We start from the raw sequence: 15,440 nt of genomic DNA, 5'->3' as shown, positions 1-15,440 counted from the left end.
TCAAATGTTCCTGAATACTGTGTAAAGTTCCTTCCATGATATCTTCATTTTAATTATTCTACCAATGATGCCATCTGTTCACTCCCGTAAATTTTCTCACAACTCTCATATGTGATCTCCAATCCCTGATCAACTGTTTTACTTCTACTTCAATTCTCAGATCCAGAAGTCAAAATTATTATTATTATCCCAAGATCCCCATGAAGTTAGACTCATCACAGAAGGTCTCTTTGTTATTCACACAGCCATCATACTTTGCCTTTAAATGCTTTCACATTCTCTGCAGACACTACACTCTCAGGCAATGCCTTCTAATCATTCACAACTGTAAATGCAAAAAAAAAAAACTCTTCTTCTCTTTTCCTCTTTATACAGCTTCCAAGGATGACTTCTTGTTCTCCCTCCATCACCAACCATTTTATGAAAAACGTTGTCACCATTAATCCTATAACAACTCCTTACCAACTTGTACGTCTCTATTGTATCACCCCCCCTCTTTCTCCTATGTGCTAGAATCTATAACTTGCATGTTCTTATAGATGTCACAGTCAGCATTCCAAAAAACCTTAGTCAATCGCATCTGAGCCCTTTATGTATCTCTTCATCCTTTTGAAAAGTAGTGACCAAATTTGTGCACAGTAGTCCATATATGATCTAATCAAGGCCTTATTATCAATGGAATCAGAATCTCCTTGCTTCTACAAGTCAGTATCCTCTGCTTCATTGCCAGAATTCATTGTGTTGTACTCACAATTTTGGTAATATGTCCTCTAAACTTTAGATCCTTATCCACCATCACCCCAAGATCTCTTATTTCCTCTGCCTCAAACAGTATATTCGCACCAAGAGTAAATTTTCCATCTCATATTTGTTTTACAAATTTCAATGTCATACATTTTGCACCATTGAACTGGCATCACTACTCCAATGCCTATTCAAGACCACAAGATCAGCTCTACTCCTCATAGTTCTTTCAAAGTTTGCATCATCTGAAAACAACTGAATATCCCCATTCAAATTTTTCTCAATATCATTAACAGAAAGGTTAAACAGCAGTGCCCCTAAAACAGATTTCTGATGCACACCACTAGTGACTTCCTCTTCCAGTATATTGCTAAACCATACACAACTTGCTTCTGTTTACCAGACAGCCAATCTCCAATCCATTGCACTAGTCTAATATCCAACTTCATCTGCTAGTTAGATTACCACATGATAAGTTGATAGTCAATCAAAAGCTTTTGCAAAATCTAAGTATACCACTGTGTATCCATCTCCCTTGTCCAATGCAGCTGTCACCATTTGTAATAAGTAAGTAGATTACTAAAACATGACCTTCATTTAGCAAATCTGTGCTTTCCATCAAAGATAATACCACTGTTGTCAGCCCATTTCTGGGTTATGATTCTCACGAGCTTCTCAAACACTAACCACAACACCTGACACACAAATTTTACCTATAATTTGATATTTGAGTTCTGTCACCTCCCTTATGAAGTAGTGCAATCTTCTCTTCTTTACACTCATTACAAATGAGTGGAAAGAAGTTCTCAATGTAAGACTCATATTAAACAGATAAGCCAAGGCAATTGTCAACTCTCTGGCACATGTTAAACTTAACTGGTCCTGATCATTTTTCCAATATTCCTTTTGTCTATAAAAATACAAGCAACTATTAGTGAACGTCCATACACACTGCAGCTGGAAACTTACTGAACCAACTTCTGATCTTCTTCCATTCCATCTACATCTTTACTTTTAGAATAGCTTGTCTCAAACCAATTTCCTTGACTTTCTGGCATTCAAGAAACGTATCAACAGGTACTTTCTTTCTGCAAACCACTTGCCTACACATGGCACTGCTTTGCTATATATTTTACTTCCTCTCATGAGTGTGTGTGTGTGGTCAGTATATAAATAAACAGAAAAAAGATGCATGTGGGAAATGTTAAGGTATAGAAGATGCGTGGAGAGTGGTTTTTACCTGAGTATGTTGTCCCAATAATGAAGTGTAAATATTGCAATATAATGATAATGGAGGGCACTTGTACTGACATGGATTGAAAACCTACTATTTGTTCCAGTCCACGGAATTGTGACTGCTAGATCTCACATTGGTGTTCTAAACCAGTGCTTCCCAAACTGTGGGCCGCGTCCCCCTTGGGGGCCATACGTTTTGTAGAGGGGGACCATGAAATAATTAAAACAAATGTAAAATGTTTTAATACTAAGTAGATTTTTTTTTACTCTTAAAAGAAATGTATTTCATTTTTATTATTTATTATTTCTTTTTTGTTCTTATATTTTAATGGAAAAAATCACACATTGGTATTGGTTCACAAATTTTGCTTGTGTATTTCAGCGCTTAATGAATATTAGTAAATATATGCTTATTCATAAAAGTTTAATTTCAAAGGTATTGATAAGAAACACAAAAAATATTACAAACTCAAAATCTTGAATATAAATATAATAAATATTATAATAATAATATTATTATTATTTCGGGCAACTCCAAGGAGTCGACAGACTCATCGAGGGAGGCCCTAACATCATGTCAAGAACAACTATTCGACATTCACGCAGTATCTATCTTACCTCACCTTGAACTCATTCACAGTCATAGCACCCACAACAGACTCTGGCAGTTTATTCCACTCATTCACCACTCTCCAAGTAAAAAACCTAGTTCTAACACCCTTGCTAACCACATTCTTGCCCAGCTTCCATGTATGGCCCCTAGTCCTCCCACCACCAGTCCTATTCTCAGAAATATCTTCTGAATTAATCTTATAGAAACCCTTCAATAATTTGAATGTCTCAATCATATCACCTCTTTTCTGCCTATCAAATAATTTCTGCAACCCACAAATCTTCAACCTGTTCTCGTAAGGTTCATTCAATAGACCTGCTATCATCTTGGTCAATCGTCTCTGGATCCTCTCCACCTCCTCCCATCAAGAAGAAACCCTGGGCACAGTAGTCTAGATGGAGTCTTATCACAGCTCGATACAGAGGAACAATAACTTGTTTGTCTCTGCTTATTAAAGTATTTTTCAGCAACCAAGTGATTTGATGAGCTGATTTAGCCACTTTTGTGATGTGCCCCCCTAAACTTCAACTCCCTATCCACCAACACTCCCAAATCCCTGGCCTCGTCAATCTCCTGGAGTACGGTTCCAAAAATGTGATATACTGCTGCTAATCTTTTCACCACAAAATGCATAACCTTACACTTTGCCACATTAAATCGACATCCATTTTCCTTAGCCCAGTCCTCCAAACTATCCAAATCATCCTGCAAAATTTTGACATCCTATGCACTCACTATTGCTCTACCCAACTTTGCATCATCAGCAAACAAGTGAACACTTCCTCTCAGATCCTTCCCTATATCGTTAATGAATAAATTTAAAAGTAGTGGTCCAAGAACAGAACCCCGCGGCACACCACTAGTCACAAGCCGTCTTTTGGACTCTACTCCTGAATAAACAACTCTCTGATATCTCTCCATCTCATCGACCCTATATCCAACCCCATATGCTGCAGTTTACTGGTTAGAATTCTTTATATATATTTAGTTCTGCTAGTCACAATCTCACACCAAATGGCCTCAAATGTGCTCTTTTCTCTATCCTGCAATTCAACTTCTATTCTCCTTGGCTGTAGCTCATCAGCTATCATCAATAACACTCCTCCCCCCATTTTATTCTCCCTGTCACTCCTGAACATACCATACCCCTCACATTCAATCCCACTAGCTATATCATATTCTGTCTGCCATGTTTCACTAATGCCAATAACCTGTGGCCTGGAAGTGCCAACCAAGGCCAAAAATTCTTCCTTCTTGTTCCTAATACTTCTGGGGCATTAGTATACATGAATTGCAGAAGCCCCTTTGTCCCATCCCTGTTTTGATGCCTTATACTAACTATCACATTCTGATTCATAGTTTTTCGTACTCGCTTGGGCATATTACACACATTCATACACTCAACTGTCTCCCTAAAGTCTGCATATCTACTTCCCTTCCCCTAAATAACTCTAGTTTCCCTGATTCTGCAAATCCACTTCCACTACATTCGACAACACCTTTTCAAGTCTCTGTACACCCAATCCATTCAAATGTAAACCATCCATCTTATATAAATCCTTTCGCCCATCAAACTCACTCCACACATCCACAAATTCCACACCACTCAACCTGCATAATTCATGCTTAAGGTCATTTGCAATTATGGGCCTCCCATACTCTTCACTGTCATACCGCGGCGACAGACTCACCATCCTAGCTCTCTCACTCTTCTCTTTTGCTACTTCAAGCAATTCCTTCACATCCTCGCTCATAGTTATTTTGTCTCCTTTCAAATCATTTATACCTGCTACCACTATCAATTCTTTCACCGTCTGCTTTTGCATTCTAATTGACTCGCTTACATCCTTAACGTTCGCACCAGGTTGGTACGATTTTGTTAAACTCTCAACTAACACACTTCTTACTTAGGAATCTCCATACAACACTCGCTCCTTCATTTTCTTCATACTCACTATCATACTCTTATTTTTTCTATCATACTTTTGCCGTTTATCAGTCTCTACGCTCGGTAAACATTTTTGCCAACGCTCTAGCTGCTGATTTGCCCTGTGTATCGCTCCGCGTAACTGAGCGATTTCACTCATTGCATCAGTCTCATCATTTTTATTCTCCGATAATTCATTCATTCGTTCTGTGTTTACCTTCATTCTCACTTTCAATGCCACTCTCACAGCTATCTGTTACTACCTTGCAAGTATCACTATTTTCTAGATTCTCACCTTCAACAATGATATCACTCTCACAACCTGAAACACTCTTTAAATCCTCACATTCTTTACACTTTCTGCACACATTCACTCCACTATCATTGTTTAACCAGACTCCAACCGCTCTCCTCAATACATACATTTTGCAAACGGTACACTGAATCAAATCCTTTAAATTAAAATTTTTAGACAAAGATGGCGACCTGGATGCCATCTTTGTTGTATTCCTCTTTATGGGAGCCATGTACACAATAATCGTATCTATCAATTTACTATTTAAAATACTCAGAAAACACCCAAAAATCACCCAGACACTAAAATACGAAAAGTAAACAATACTATGCAAATTCACCAATTATTACTCAAAATGACACTTATCTGTTCAGGAGCTCTCCACAAACACCACACACCATGTAGCCTTCTGGTGTCTACTTATTAAAAATGAAATTTTTACCATGGTTTTGATCCACATGCCACTGAGTTATTGACCCAGCACACATCCACTGCACCACTCTGTCTGTATTCAGATTTTTTTTTTTTTTAGATGGGGGTCGTGAAATAATTTAATTTTTCCAAAGGGGACCTTGGCATCCATAAGTTTGGGAAGCACTGTTCTAAACAACTGTGGCAATTGTATGGCTGTCGGGACATAAAAGGTATGATGGCCTTTCACCAGCCATCATTCTTTCCAACACAATGATGTTCATCTCGTGAAGTAGTGAAGGTAAATTTGTGGTTTATAAAGAACAACATTGGTCTATTTCAATAGCTAGCGCAGCGTCTATACTAGAATACTGTAGAATAACTGTGAGCTGAATTGGAACTCAGAATTTGGAATGGAGTACAACATTATGAACTTTTTATTAGAGATTATATTCTTGATATAAAAGCAGCTATTATGGCTAGTGGCCAGTGGTTGGATGGCAGAACATGTTTTTCATTACTGTTAATAAAGACATTATATGGATATAAACAACTTAATGTCCCTTTCTTGTTTATATCTGCATATGTTTACTTTTGGTAGGATAGTATATATATCATGGAAGCTGTATGCAGTATATCGAAGATTTGGTGATATATCATCAAGTCCCACAGCCTTATTAACATCAAATTTGGTCAACTTTCATTTACAAGGATGAAAGGCCTTTATGAACTGCTCATAAAATATCTCAACTATATCCTTGGCAACAGTTGCCCTTATACTATTTTCTCCAATGAGACACCACATTTATAATGACATCCTCTAATGAGATGATCAAATCTAAGATCTTCATGTACTCTCTGTGACATACTGTCTGAGGTAGTTCTGCTTTGAAAAACTCACAAAATGAATTTTCTTTACTTCTGGTTGCTGTCTTGTCATCCCAATCTATACTGCCATAATTGAAATCACTAATAATAATCATTCTTTTCCTATTAGTTTGGCTAATTTACTCTACATTTGATGGTCACTACCATCCATATTATGAGGTCTATAGCAACAGCTAACTAAGTATTTCATTCTGTTCACCACTATCTGACACCATACTGTCTCAAAACCACTGCCACTATTTCCCTTTTGCATCTAACTCTTTTCTCATCATCAATAGTACTCCACCTCCCTTTTTATCCTTTCTATCTTCACGAAATACATCATACCCTTCGGTCTCTATTCCTGTGAGCATATCATCCTCATCAAACCATATGTCACTTATTCCAACAATTTTTGGGTGAACAAAATCATAGCAGCCATTTCATTTCCCTTGTTTCTGATACTGCCTATTTTTGTAGTATGTCTTTTTCTTGCTGATTTTCATGAAATATGTTACAGCAGTCATTCAATTTAGTTAACTACTTATGCTAGTGAAGCTTTCAGTGAAATAATTAGTAATGTCAATAAATTCATTATTTACTTTTTTCTGGTGTTGTGTATACTGTGAAGCATTGTTATGAATAACCAACTCTTCTATCTATAGACAGCACCTAACTTCATTTCTCTTCTTCATTTCATAAATCATGTAATATATACTTGTTAGAAACATCCAGCTCTTCCGTAATTAAACTGATATATTTGGCATTCTCCAGTGGTACAAAAATAACATTAACTTTATGACCTAACTTTAGGTCTTTTAAAATACAATCATCTGTTTTTTTTTTTTTTTTCCTTGCAAGAAAGATCTGTAATATTTCTATTACTGTTGATAATATCCAAATCTAGCAGAATCAAAATACTCTTCTTGAGATGACTTCTAATCTCTTCTCGCACAAACACATCGCATATATAACTTTATCCGAAAAACAGTGTCTTTGCTGAAGACATTGCTTCTCAACTGTACAACTGCTAACAATGTATAAATCCCAAATCTGTTCAGCCTTAAAATACAGCTTGCACTTATGGAGTGGTGCACCTAACTTCTCTATGAATGCTTGAAGCTTAGCCTACCAGAACAGGACAGTCAAATTTATTTATTACTCTCATAGACATTCTCTTCTACCTTATGTCTGTTCTGTAGGTATTAGTGTTGACAGCCTTCTTCTAGAACTGGCTATGATCATTCCATTACTCTTGCAAAACTGTAGGAACATGAGTAGCTGCTAGAGCATGTTTGTTTACCATCCAGCTTCACATTTCCAAAATTGATTTTCTTCTTTCTTTTTCATTCCATCTACTTTTATTCTTTGGTGCAGCCTTCGTCACTCTGTCTTCCATTAGATTACAACTTTCAGTGTTCAAGAACCAAATGAACAGTTTCTTTCTTCTGCCTTGTCCACATATGGTATTTGTGTACTGTAGGTTTTGCAACCTTTCATATGTGTGTGTGGATCTGATATAGATAAAGAAAAAAATATGTATCACACCACAGAAATTATTTTTATTTATTATTCTTTTTTTGTGATCCAACTCAATGAAAGGTTGTAAACCTATTGTACTGTTATTACTCTAAGTGGATTGATGTTTTGATAATCCAGTTTCTACAAATCTAAAGAACCAAGTGTGACACCAAACCACTTCACTTATCAGTAAACCAGGTGTCATTACATTTAGAACAACCTCCCCTCAAGGGCAGGTTGTTCTAAATGTAATGTATTTGTCTTCCCTTAAGTCAGATGTTCAGTTTTTCAAGAATCATGTCTGCAGATTCCTGCCTTCTTTTTACCATCTTGCCCATTGACAGTTATCAATAGGTTTTGCAACCTCTATATACAATACAAAGGTTGCAATATAATCCATACATTCTGTTCCAGGGACCACACAAATGACTTTCTTTTGCAAGCTACTTCAGGCTGAAAAAATGAAAAGAAACTGGTTAATGAAAATCATTTACCACCTAAAGGTAATCACAAGCATTCATGTCCACAGTAGCATTCAAATCCACAGCTGTTTGTCAGAGAGCAGATGAGCTGTCTACTCAGCCAACAAGGCCATCTAAAATTCTGAGGTAAGCTTTATTGGCTTCAAAAAAAAAAAACAAAAAAAAAACATATAAGGTGCCAAAGAAACTATTAAAAACTAAATCTTTGTGGTGTAAATGGAACATTATATAGAGCAATAGCAACTATATACTCAAGTGTTGCAAATCAATAATTAGATTTTAAGGATATACTGAAAAATGATTAATGTTAATTCAGCTGTGAAATTTAGTGAAGGGCAAAAGTTAAATATGGAAATATGAGGTGGTCTGAAAGTTCTCGGCCTAACGAGGAAAAAACGAATTTATAATTTCAAAATTATTTTTATTTTTCAATATAATCTCCCTTAAAACTAATACATTTATTCCAGTGCAATTGTCCCATCCCTATAGTGGTTCTCAGTAAGATCTGCAAAATACCCCTCTGCAGCTGCAATCACCTCTTGATTCGAAGAAAAACGCTGACCAGCAAAGAAGAGTTTTAGTTTTGGGAAGAGATACAAGTCAGAGGGAGCCAAATCTGGGGAATAGGGTGGATGTTAAAACAATTCATAGTGCAGATCCCTTAATTTTACCATTGCCAAAACACCTTTGTTGGCTGGCGCATTGTCCTGATGAAAGATGATTTTTTTCTTCTGCAAACTGGATTTTTTCTCACGAATTTTTTTGTCTAGTCTGGTTAAAAGATTGGAATAATATTCCCCAGTTATTGTTTTACCCTTTTCAAGATAATTAATAAACAAAATGCCTTTAGCATCCCAAAACACTGATGCCATGACTTTTCCTGCTGATGGAACTGACTTTGTCTTCTTTCCCGCTGAACAATTGGTCTCTGTTCACTGTTTGGATTCTGGTGTGTAATGGTGAATCCAAGTCTCATCCATAGTATTAAATCGATGCACTAAATCAGTTTTATTCTTGTTAAAACGCTCCAAGCACTGTTCAGAGATTTTCAATCGAGTTCATTTTTGATCTGCTGTGAGTAAGCACAGCACCCATCTTGTGCAAAGCTTTTTCATTTGCAATTTTTCATGCAAAATATATCTACATTTTGTTTTGAAATGCCTATAGTCTCAGCAATTTCACGCACTTTGACTCATCGGTCATCCAATACCATATTGTGCACTTGATCAGTGATTTCTGGTGTTGATACACTTTTTGGACGTCCTTCACATGGATCATCTATCTTCAAGGCTGGTACGACCATGTTTAAACTTGGCTGCCCATTTCTTAATTCTCGAAAACATAGGAGAAAAGTGCCCATAAACTTTTATAAAATTCGAATGAATTTCTTTTGGCGTTAAACCATCTTGTACAAAGAATTTTATAACCACATGATACTCAATTTTATCCATTTCAAGGGATACTGACAACACTTTTGCTTCAGACAGCTGTATAAAACAAACTACTTGATAGAATGACTTGCAATTTCACATGGATGCTTATGACAGATGTACCAACTTAGAAAAAAAATCATGGCTCTAGTGTTGCCATCTATAGTCGAGGTTGAACTCTTCAGACCACCCTTGTAGATAATGGAATGAGTAAAACTGTTATGATCAGAATCCAGCCAAATAGATATATATTTAATGAGACAGAAATCAACCAAAATACCAAGTTAGCAATATTCAAAGCAGTTTTAACTTGTGGATCTGAGAGTTGATTAGAAAGATACAGTTCAGAGATTGGAGACCACATATGTAGAAGCTGAAAAAAAAAATTAGAACAGTGAAAAGATGATTATGCATTAATGGTATAACATTAAAAATGAAGATATCAGAAAAGATTTGTGATGTTCAAATTCAGATATGTAAAAGCAAAGTCGATCATGTAGGTATATAGGCATTTAAACAGAATGCATGATGAACATTTATCTAAATAAGTTTTTGAATGAAAATTGGAAAGAAAGGAAGTAAAAATACCTAGAGGCAAACAAAGCTAACATTGAGAGTGACCCCCAACAAATAGATTAATTTGGATGAAAATTATTGACAGGAAAGTACTGATGAAATTTAATGATGATGGAACTGTCATATCCTTATGCTCCCTTAAGGAGCATACAGATATGATATTATTATTATTACGGACAACTCCAAGGAGTCGATAGACTCATTGAGGGAGGCCCTAACATCATGTCAAGAAAAACTATTCGACATTCACACAGTATCTATCGTACCTCGCCTTGAACTCATTCACAGTCATGGCACCCGCAACTAACTCTGGCAGCTTATTCCACTCATTCACCACTCTCCAAGTAAAAAAACCTAGCTCTAACACCCTTGCTAACCACACTCTTGCCCAGCTTCCATGTATGGCCCCTAGTCCTCCCACCACCAGTCCTATTCTCAAAAATATCTCCTGAATTAATCTTATAGAAACCCTTCAGTAATTTGAATGTCTCAATCATATCACCCCTTTTCCACCTATCAACCAATTTCTGCATCCTACAAATTTTCAATCTGTTCTCATAAGGTTCATTCCATAGACCTGCTATCATCTTGGTCACTCGTCTCTGGATCCTCTCCACCTCCTCCCCAATCAGAAGAAACCTTGGTGCCCACATCTGGGCACAGTAGCTTAGATGGGGTCTTATCAAGGCTCGATACAGAGGAACAATAACTTGTGTGTCTCTGCTTGTTAAAGTATTTTTCAGCAACCAAGTAATTTGATGAGCTGATTTAGCCACTTTTGCAATGTGTCCCCTAAACTTCAACTCCCTATCCACCAACACTCCAAAATCCCTGGCCTCATCAATCTCCTGGAGTACAGTTCCACCAATGTGATATACTGCTGCTAATCTTTTTACCCCAAATTGCATAACCTTAAACTTTGCCACATTAAATTGACATCCATTCTCCTTAGCCCAGTCCTCCTAACTATCCAAATCATCCTGCAAAATTTTGACATCCTATGCACTCACTATTGCTCTACCCAACTTTGCATCAGCAGCAAACAAATGAACACTTCCTCTCTGATCCTTTCCTATATCGTTAATGAACAAATTGAAAAGGTAGTGGTCTAAGAACAGAACCCTGCGGCACACCACTAGTCACAGGCCGTCTTTTGGACTCTACTCCTGAATAAACCACTCTCTGATATCTCTCCTTCAACCACCCTCCTATCCATCTCACCAACCCTATATCCATCCCCTTATGTTGCAGTTTACTGATTAGAATTCCATGTGGTATCCTGTCAAATGCCTTAGCAAGGTCCAGTAGAATCACTGTAAACCCGTTACCCATATCCAGTTCAGCCATCACTCTGTTATAAAACATGAGCAAGTTACTGAGGCATGATCTACCCTTCACAAAACCATGCTGTCCCCCATACAGTATCCCATTTTCCTCTTGACTATTTTCTTCAAGTCCTTGACAACGATTCCTGATATGCTGATTGGTCGGTAATTTACAACATTTGGGCCATACATGATAAGGATATAATCCATGTGATACAATATGATAAGCATATAATCCAGAAAGTGCTAATGATGCATCAGCACTATCACTGGTTAGTGGAAATGAACATCGATGTTCTGAATTGGAATATTTCTGAACATGGGAAGTCAGTAATAGTAAGGTATATCTGGAAATATAATGCAGGCGATGTTGAAAAACTCCATCATTGACTTATATCAGTTGTGTGGGATATGAAAGTTGTTCAAAATGCAGCTGACATACAAGTGTATAGCTATGCCAGTCTGGTTGGCCAAGTGGTTAGCATATCTGCTCTCCAGCAAATATGCTAAACACTTGAAGTAAGTTGGATAAAAAAAAAAAAAAGACAGGAGTGAAATGGATAAAACAGTGACATTAGACAACAAATCAGGATGAATAGCAAAATTAAGCAAGTTTCATAGCTTCTGTTTCCATTTGTAAAAGGTTGGTAATTTACAACATTGATGGCAAGACAAGTTTCCAGTTAGAGACAGTCTGAATATCTGCAGTAATAGTTAAGTTATTGGAATGGTTGGTTAGTATAACAGCCTTGTTGACCAAATGGATAATGTATCTACTCTCCAACCAACAGGCTATGGGTTAAGATCCAGCTGGGAAATATCAAAGTCCTCATGTGATAGGCTATTTTTGTTGCCCTTTTGAGACCACAACACTGTTTATTGGAGGCCTGATTTATTCAGCTTGAAAAAGCATCGTGTTTAGTCTCTGGAGTACTAAAATGTATTACCCTATTTGTGTTACTTTATAAAGTTATTATATATTTTAATGGCTTTCATAGGCAAATTTACATAAATTGTGCAGATTGGATTAATAGGCATAGGATTTTTTGTATATTTTTGTAAAGGGACTTTTGCTTGCATTTCATGATCAAGTAACAGCATGTGCTGGTTTAAGGGAGATGCATGTGCGGTGATATTTTTAACTTTGCAAAGACATTAGACTGATTGCACAGGTATGTTGATGTACAAGTACTAGTTGAGGAATGAATAATAGATTGATTGTAGTTTGTATGTCAAGGAACATATGCTTAAAATGTCTTGGCAATGTTTTCTTCTTGAGCTTCTCCTGCTCAGCTTACTTGTCAATGATATTTCATGTTGTTTGAAGAGTTTTTGTGTGACTCTCATCCCCAAAAGGTTTTTGGTAAACCTATAGTATGTTCATTATACATAGTCCAGAAACCTTTATCTATAGACCAAGCATGGAACTTTTTCAAGCCACTTCAGGTCTCCAGTAAGCAGGGCAGTGAAATCCATCTCCCACTGGAGGAAATCACAAACATCTATGCCCACAGGCTGTGGATTCAAACCCATAGCCTGTGGTTGGAAAACAGATATGCTAATCAAATTTTGCTGTTGAGGAAGTTATAAGAAGTGATGCTTATATGGAGCCCTTTCAGGAAGATTTCAGTTAGCTTGTAACTTCTTTTGCATCAACAGCAAGCAGCTGCTAATTTAACCACCCTTCTTCTCACAACCTATTTATACAATCACCAAAATAAGTGTGAATCATACAGTTGAGTTGAAATGACATAGATAAGAGATGCTGCTGTCAGTTGTCTTCATTGAGAAATGTTATATTGGCAGGACAGAATAAGAGAGACTTAGACTTCCACACTGTAATGATTATTTTATTTGTCTAATTTTTTAAATCATTGGACACAAAAAAAAAAAAAGTGGACATCTATAAGAACTGGGAATTCTAATTATACTGCCTGGTAAAGCAATGTTAGAATTTTTTTTTTTTTTTTTTTTTTTTTTTTTTTTTTTTTAATTATTTGAACAAACAATTTAATATTTCCCTTCACATCAGTTCTTGTACCATTTATGTGCAAATTAAATAGCACAGTGATCTGTGGCACAGCATTAGTCACTTATTTTCTTTGATACTGCTTCTCCACATGCTACTCTTTGGTATCTGTCCCAACCACCTTCATATCCATATCACTAGCTTCATCTATCCAACCCCCCCCCTTTTGCTCCAGTGTATATAATGGATTTCATGTGGTGTCCTATCAGACATCTTCACAAAAACCAACAGTATCCTTGTGTCACCATTCTTTTTATCCAACTCAGCTGTCACTATTATAAAAAAAGTTAGTAAGCTACTAAGGCATGACTGACCCTTTACAGTCATGCTGACCCTCATAAAGTATATTCTTATCCATCCACTCTTGAATTCCCTCTCTGGCTAACTTTTCCAGTAATTTTGTCTCCACTCCAGAAATAGTGATTGGATTAGAATTTGCTACTTTTTCCTAGAGGTAGTGGAACTATTTTATTCTCCTGTTCTCTTAGGACTTTACCAGAGCTGAGATGTAAGTTAAAAAAGCTTAGTCAGAGGAGTTTTGTACATTCTCATAGTATGTAATCTACTGATTCCACATTTTCTGTTTTGATAAAGAAACTGGACAGGATTTGGTGATTAGAAATGTGGAATCTTTAAGAAGTTATTAGTTATTGATTAGAAATATTTAAGAAGAGATTAATAAAATGTAAAGTTGAGGACTTAATGGAGAGGAGACATGATGTGATAGAGACATTTAAATAATAAGGGATTTTATCAGGTTAATAGGATTCAATGATTGATTTTGCATGATTTATATAAGTTACATATTTCAAGGTTTAGTTATTTCAATAATTACCAGAGGATAACATTAAAGATTTTGACAACAATACTTACATTTGCAACATGAGATTTGAAATTCATTTCATTTTAATATTTCATACTTTAAGTATGTAGACATACTGTATATTAAGAGTTTCTCTTTCTTTCTACTACGTCAACAATTTGACATGGTTAGTAGAACAAAAAAAAAATTTTTTTTTGAAATTAGATTGTTCACCTTTTATGAAAGAATTTCTAATTCTAGAAATGGCGACAAAGATGGTTTGTTCTGCGTCACTCTGGTCATCTTCCTGGTCAATTTGTCTTGGAATATTATACTGATTCTTCTTGTAAAAAGCTTAAAGGAAAAATAGATTTGGACCAGTGTGAACAGGTAAGAAATATATCTGCTCATTGATATATAAATTTGTCATTATTTCATTCGTTGATTCATTTAAGTTTTTCTCATGTGGATTTTCTGTATTTTTAAGATATGCTTTACTCTCCACTTATTAATTGATTGGCAAATCAGATAGTCAGCAGCGTTGAAGAGTAGTATCCCTTTTTTGAAAGCTTATTTCCTTGTGTTGTATCAAAGTATAGCTTTGATGGATACAGAAGGGAATTTGACATGACAAATAACTAACTTTGACTTGGAATATTAAAAGACAAGCTTACTGTAGATGGGCTGCATGAGAAACGAGAAACCAAGGCACTGCTGAAGGTGCTTTGAGTTTAGCACACACACACAAAAAAAAAAAAAGTAGCAAGGAAAGGGTTCAGAAATCATTACTGAATGGCAAGAGATTGCTTGTTACTTTGTAGAGGTGGATGTGACATCATCATTGATGTCAGATCCATCTCTATAAAGTATAAAATAGGTTATTCAATGTAATGACATGGGGACAGAGAATGTGCTCTTTATATACTGATTGGATAGTTTGTATTTTCTAGCATTGCTAGCATTTTCAAGATTCCTTAGAAATGCTAGAATTCAGAATAGTAGTAATCTGTTTCAGAAATGGTAGCAGTTTTTTCTATGGACAGTGCATATTTATGGGAGATGGATAGAGATTTTTGGGTTGAGAAGGATTTTGCAGCCCTTAAAATGTTCTGAGCATCAATATGCCATTTTTTCACACTAAACTGATGATGACAGCAGTTACATTTCAAGGCTTGTGTTTGG

General features: G+C 36.1%; 1 protein-coding gene across 6 annotated transcripts in view; it reads left to right on the top strand.

The window, feature by feature from the left end:
• LOC150106659 (uncharacterized) overlaps window positions 1-15,440 on the top strand; it is a 165,363-nt gene that overhangs the window by 42,170 nt on the left and 107,753 nt on the right. For 2 of the 6 annotated variants that reach the window (XM_090393258.1, XM_090393259.1), the window contains exons 3-4: window positions 8,029-8,222; window positions 14,520-14,648. The exons of 2 other annotated variants lie outside the window; for them this stretch is intronic. Coding sequence is in view for 2 of the 4 variants with exons in the window: in XM_090393253.1 (XP_090249379.1) it covers window positions 14,520-14,648 (129 nt within the window). In the remaining 2 variants the exon portion in view is untranslated. The remainder of the gene's footprint in view (window positions 1-8,028; window positions 8,223-14,519; window positions 14,649-15,440) is intronic. 2 more of the 6 variants (XM_090393253.1, XM_090393254.1) reach the window with 1 other exon arrangement.

Source organism: Typopeltis vanoorti, chromosome 5 (genome assembly GCF_054136105.1).
Source record: "Typopeltis vanoorti isolate ZY-2024b chromosome 5, IOZ_Tvanoo_1.0, whole genome shotgun sequence".
Taxonomy (NCBI): domain Eukaryota; kingdom Metazoa; phylum Arthropoda; class Arachnida; order Uropygi; family Thelyphonidae; genus Typopeltis; species Typopeltis vanoorti.
This window is presented reverse-complemented; position numbering and strand designations above follow the sequence as displayed.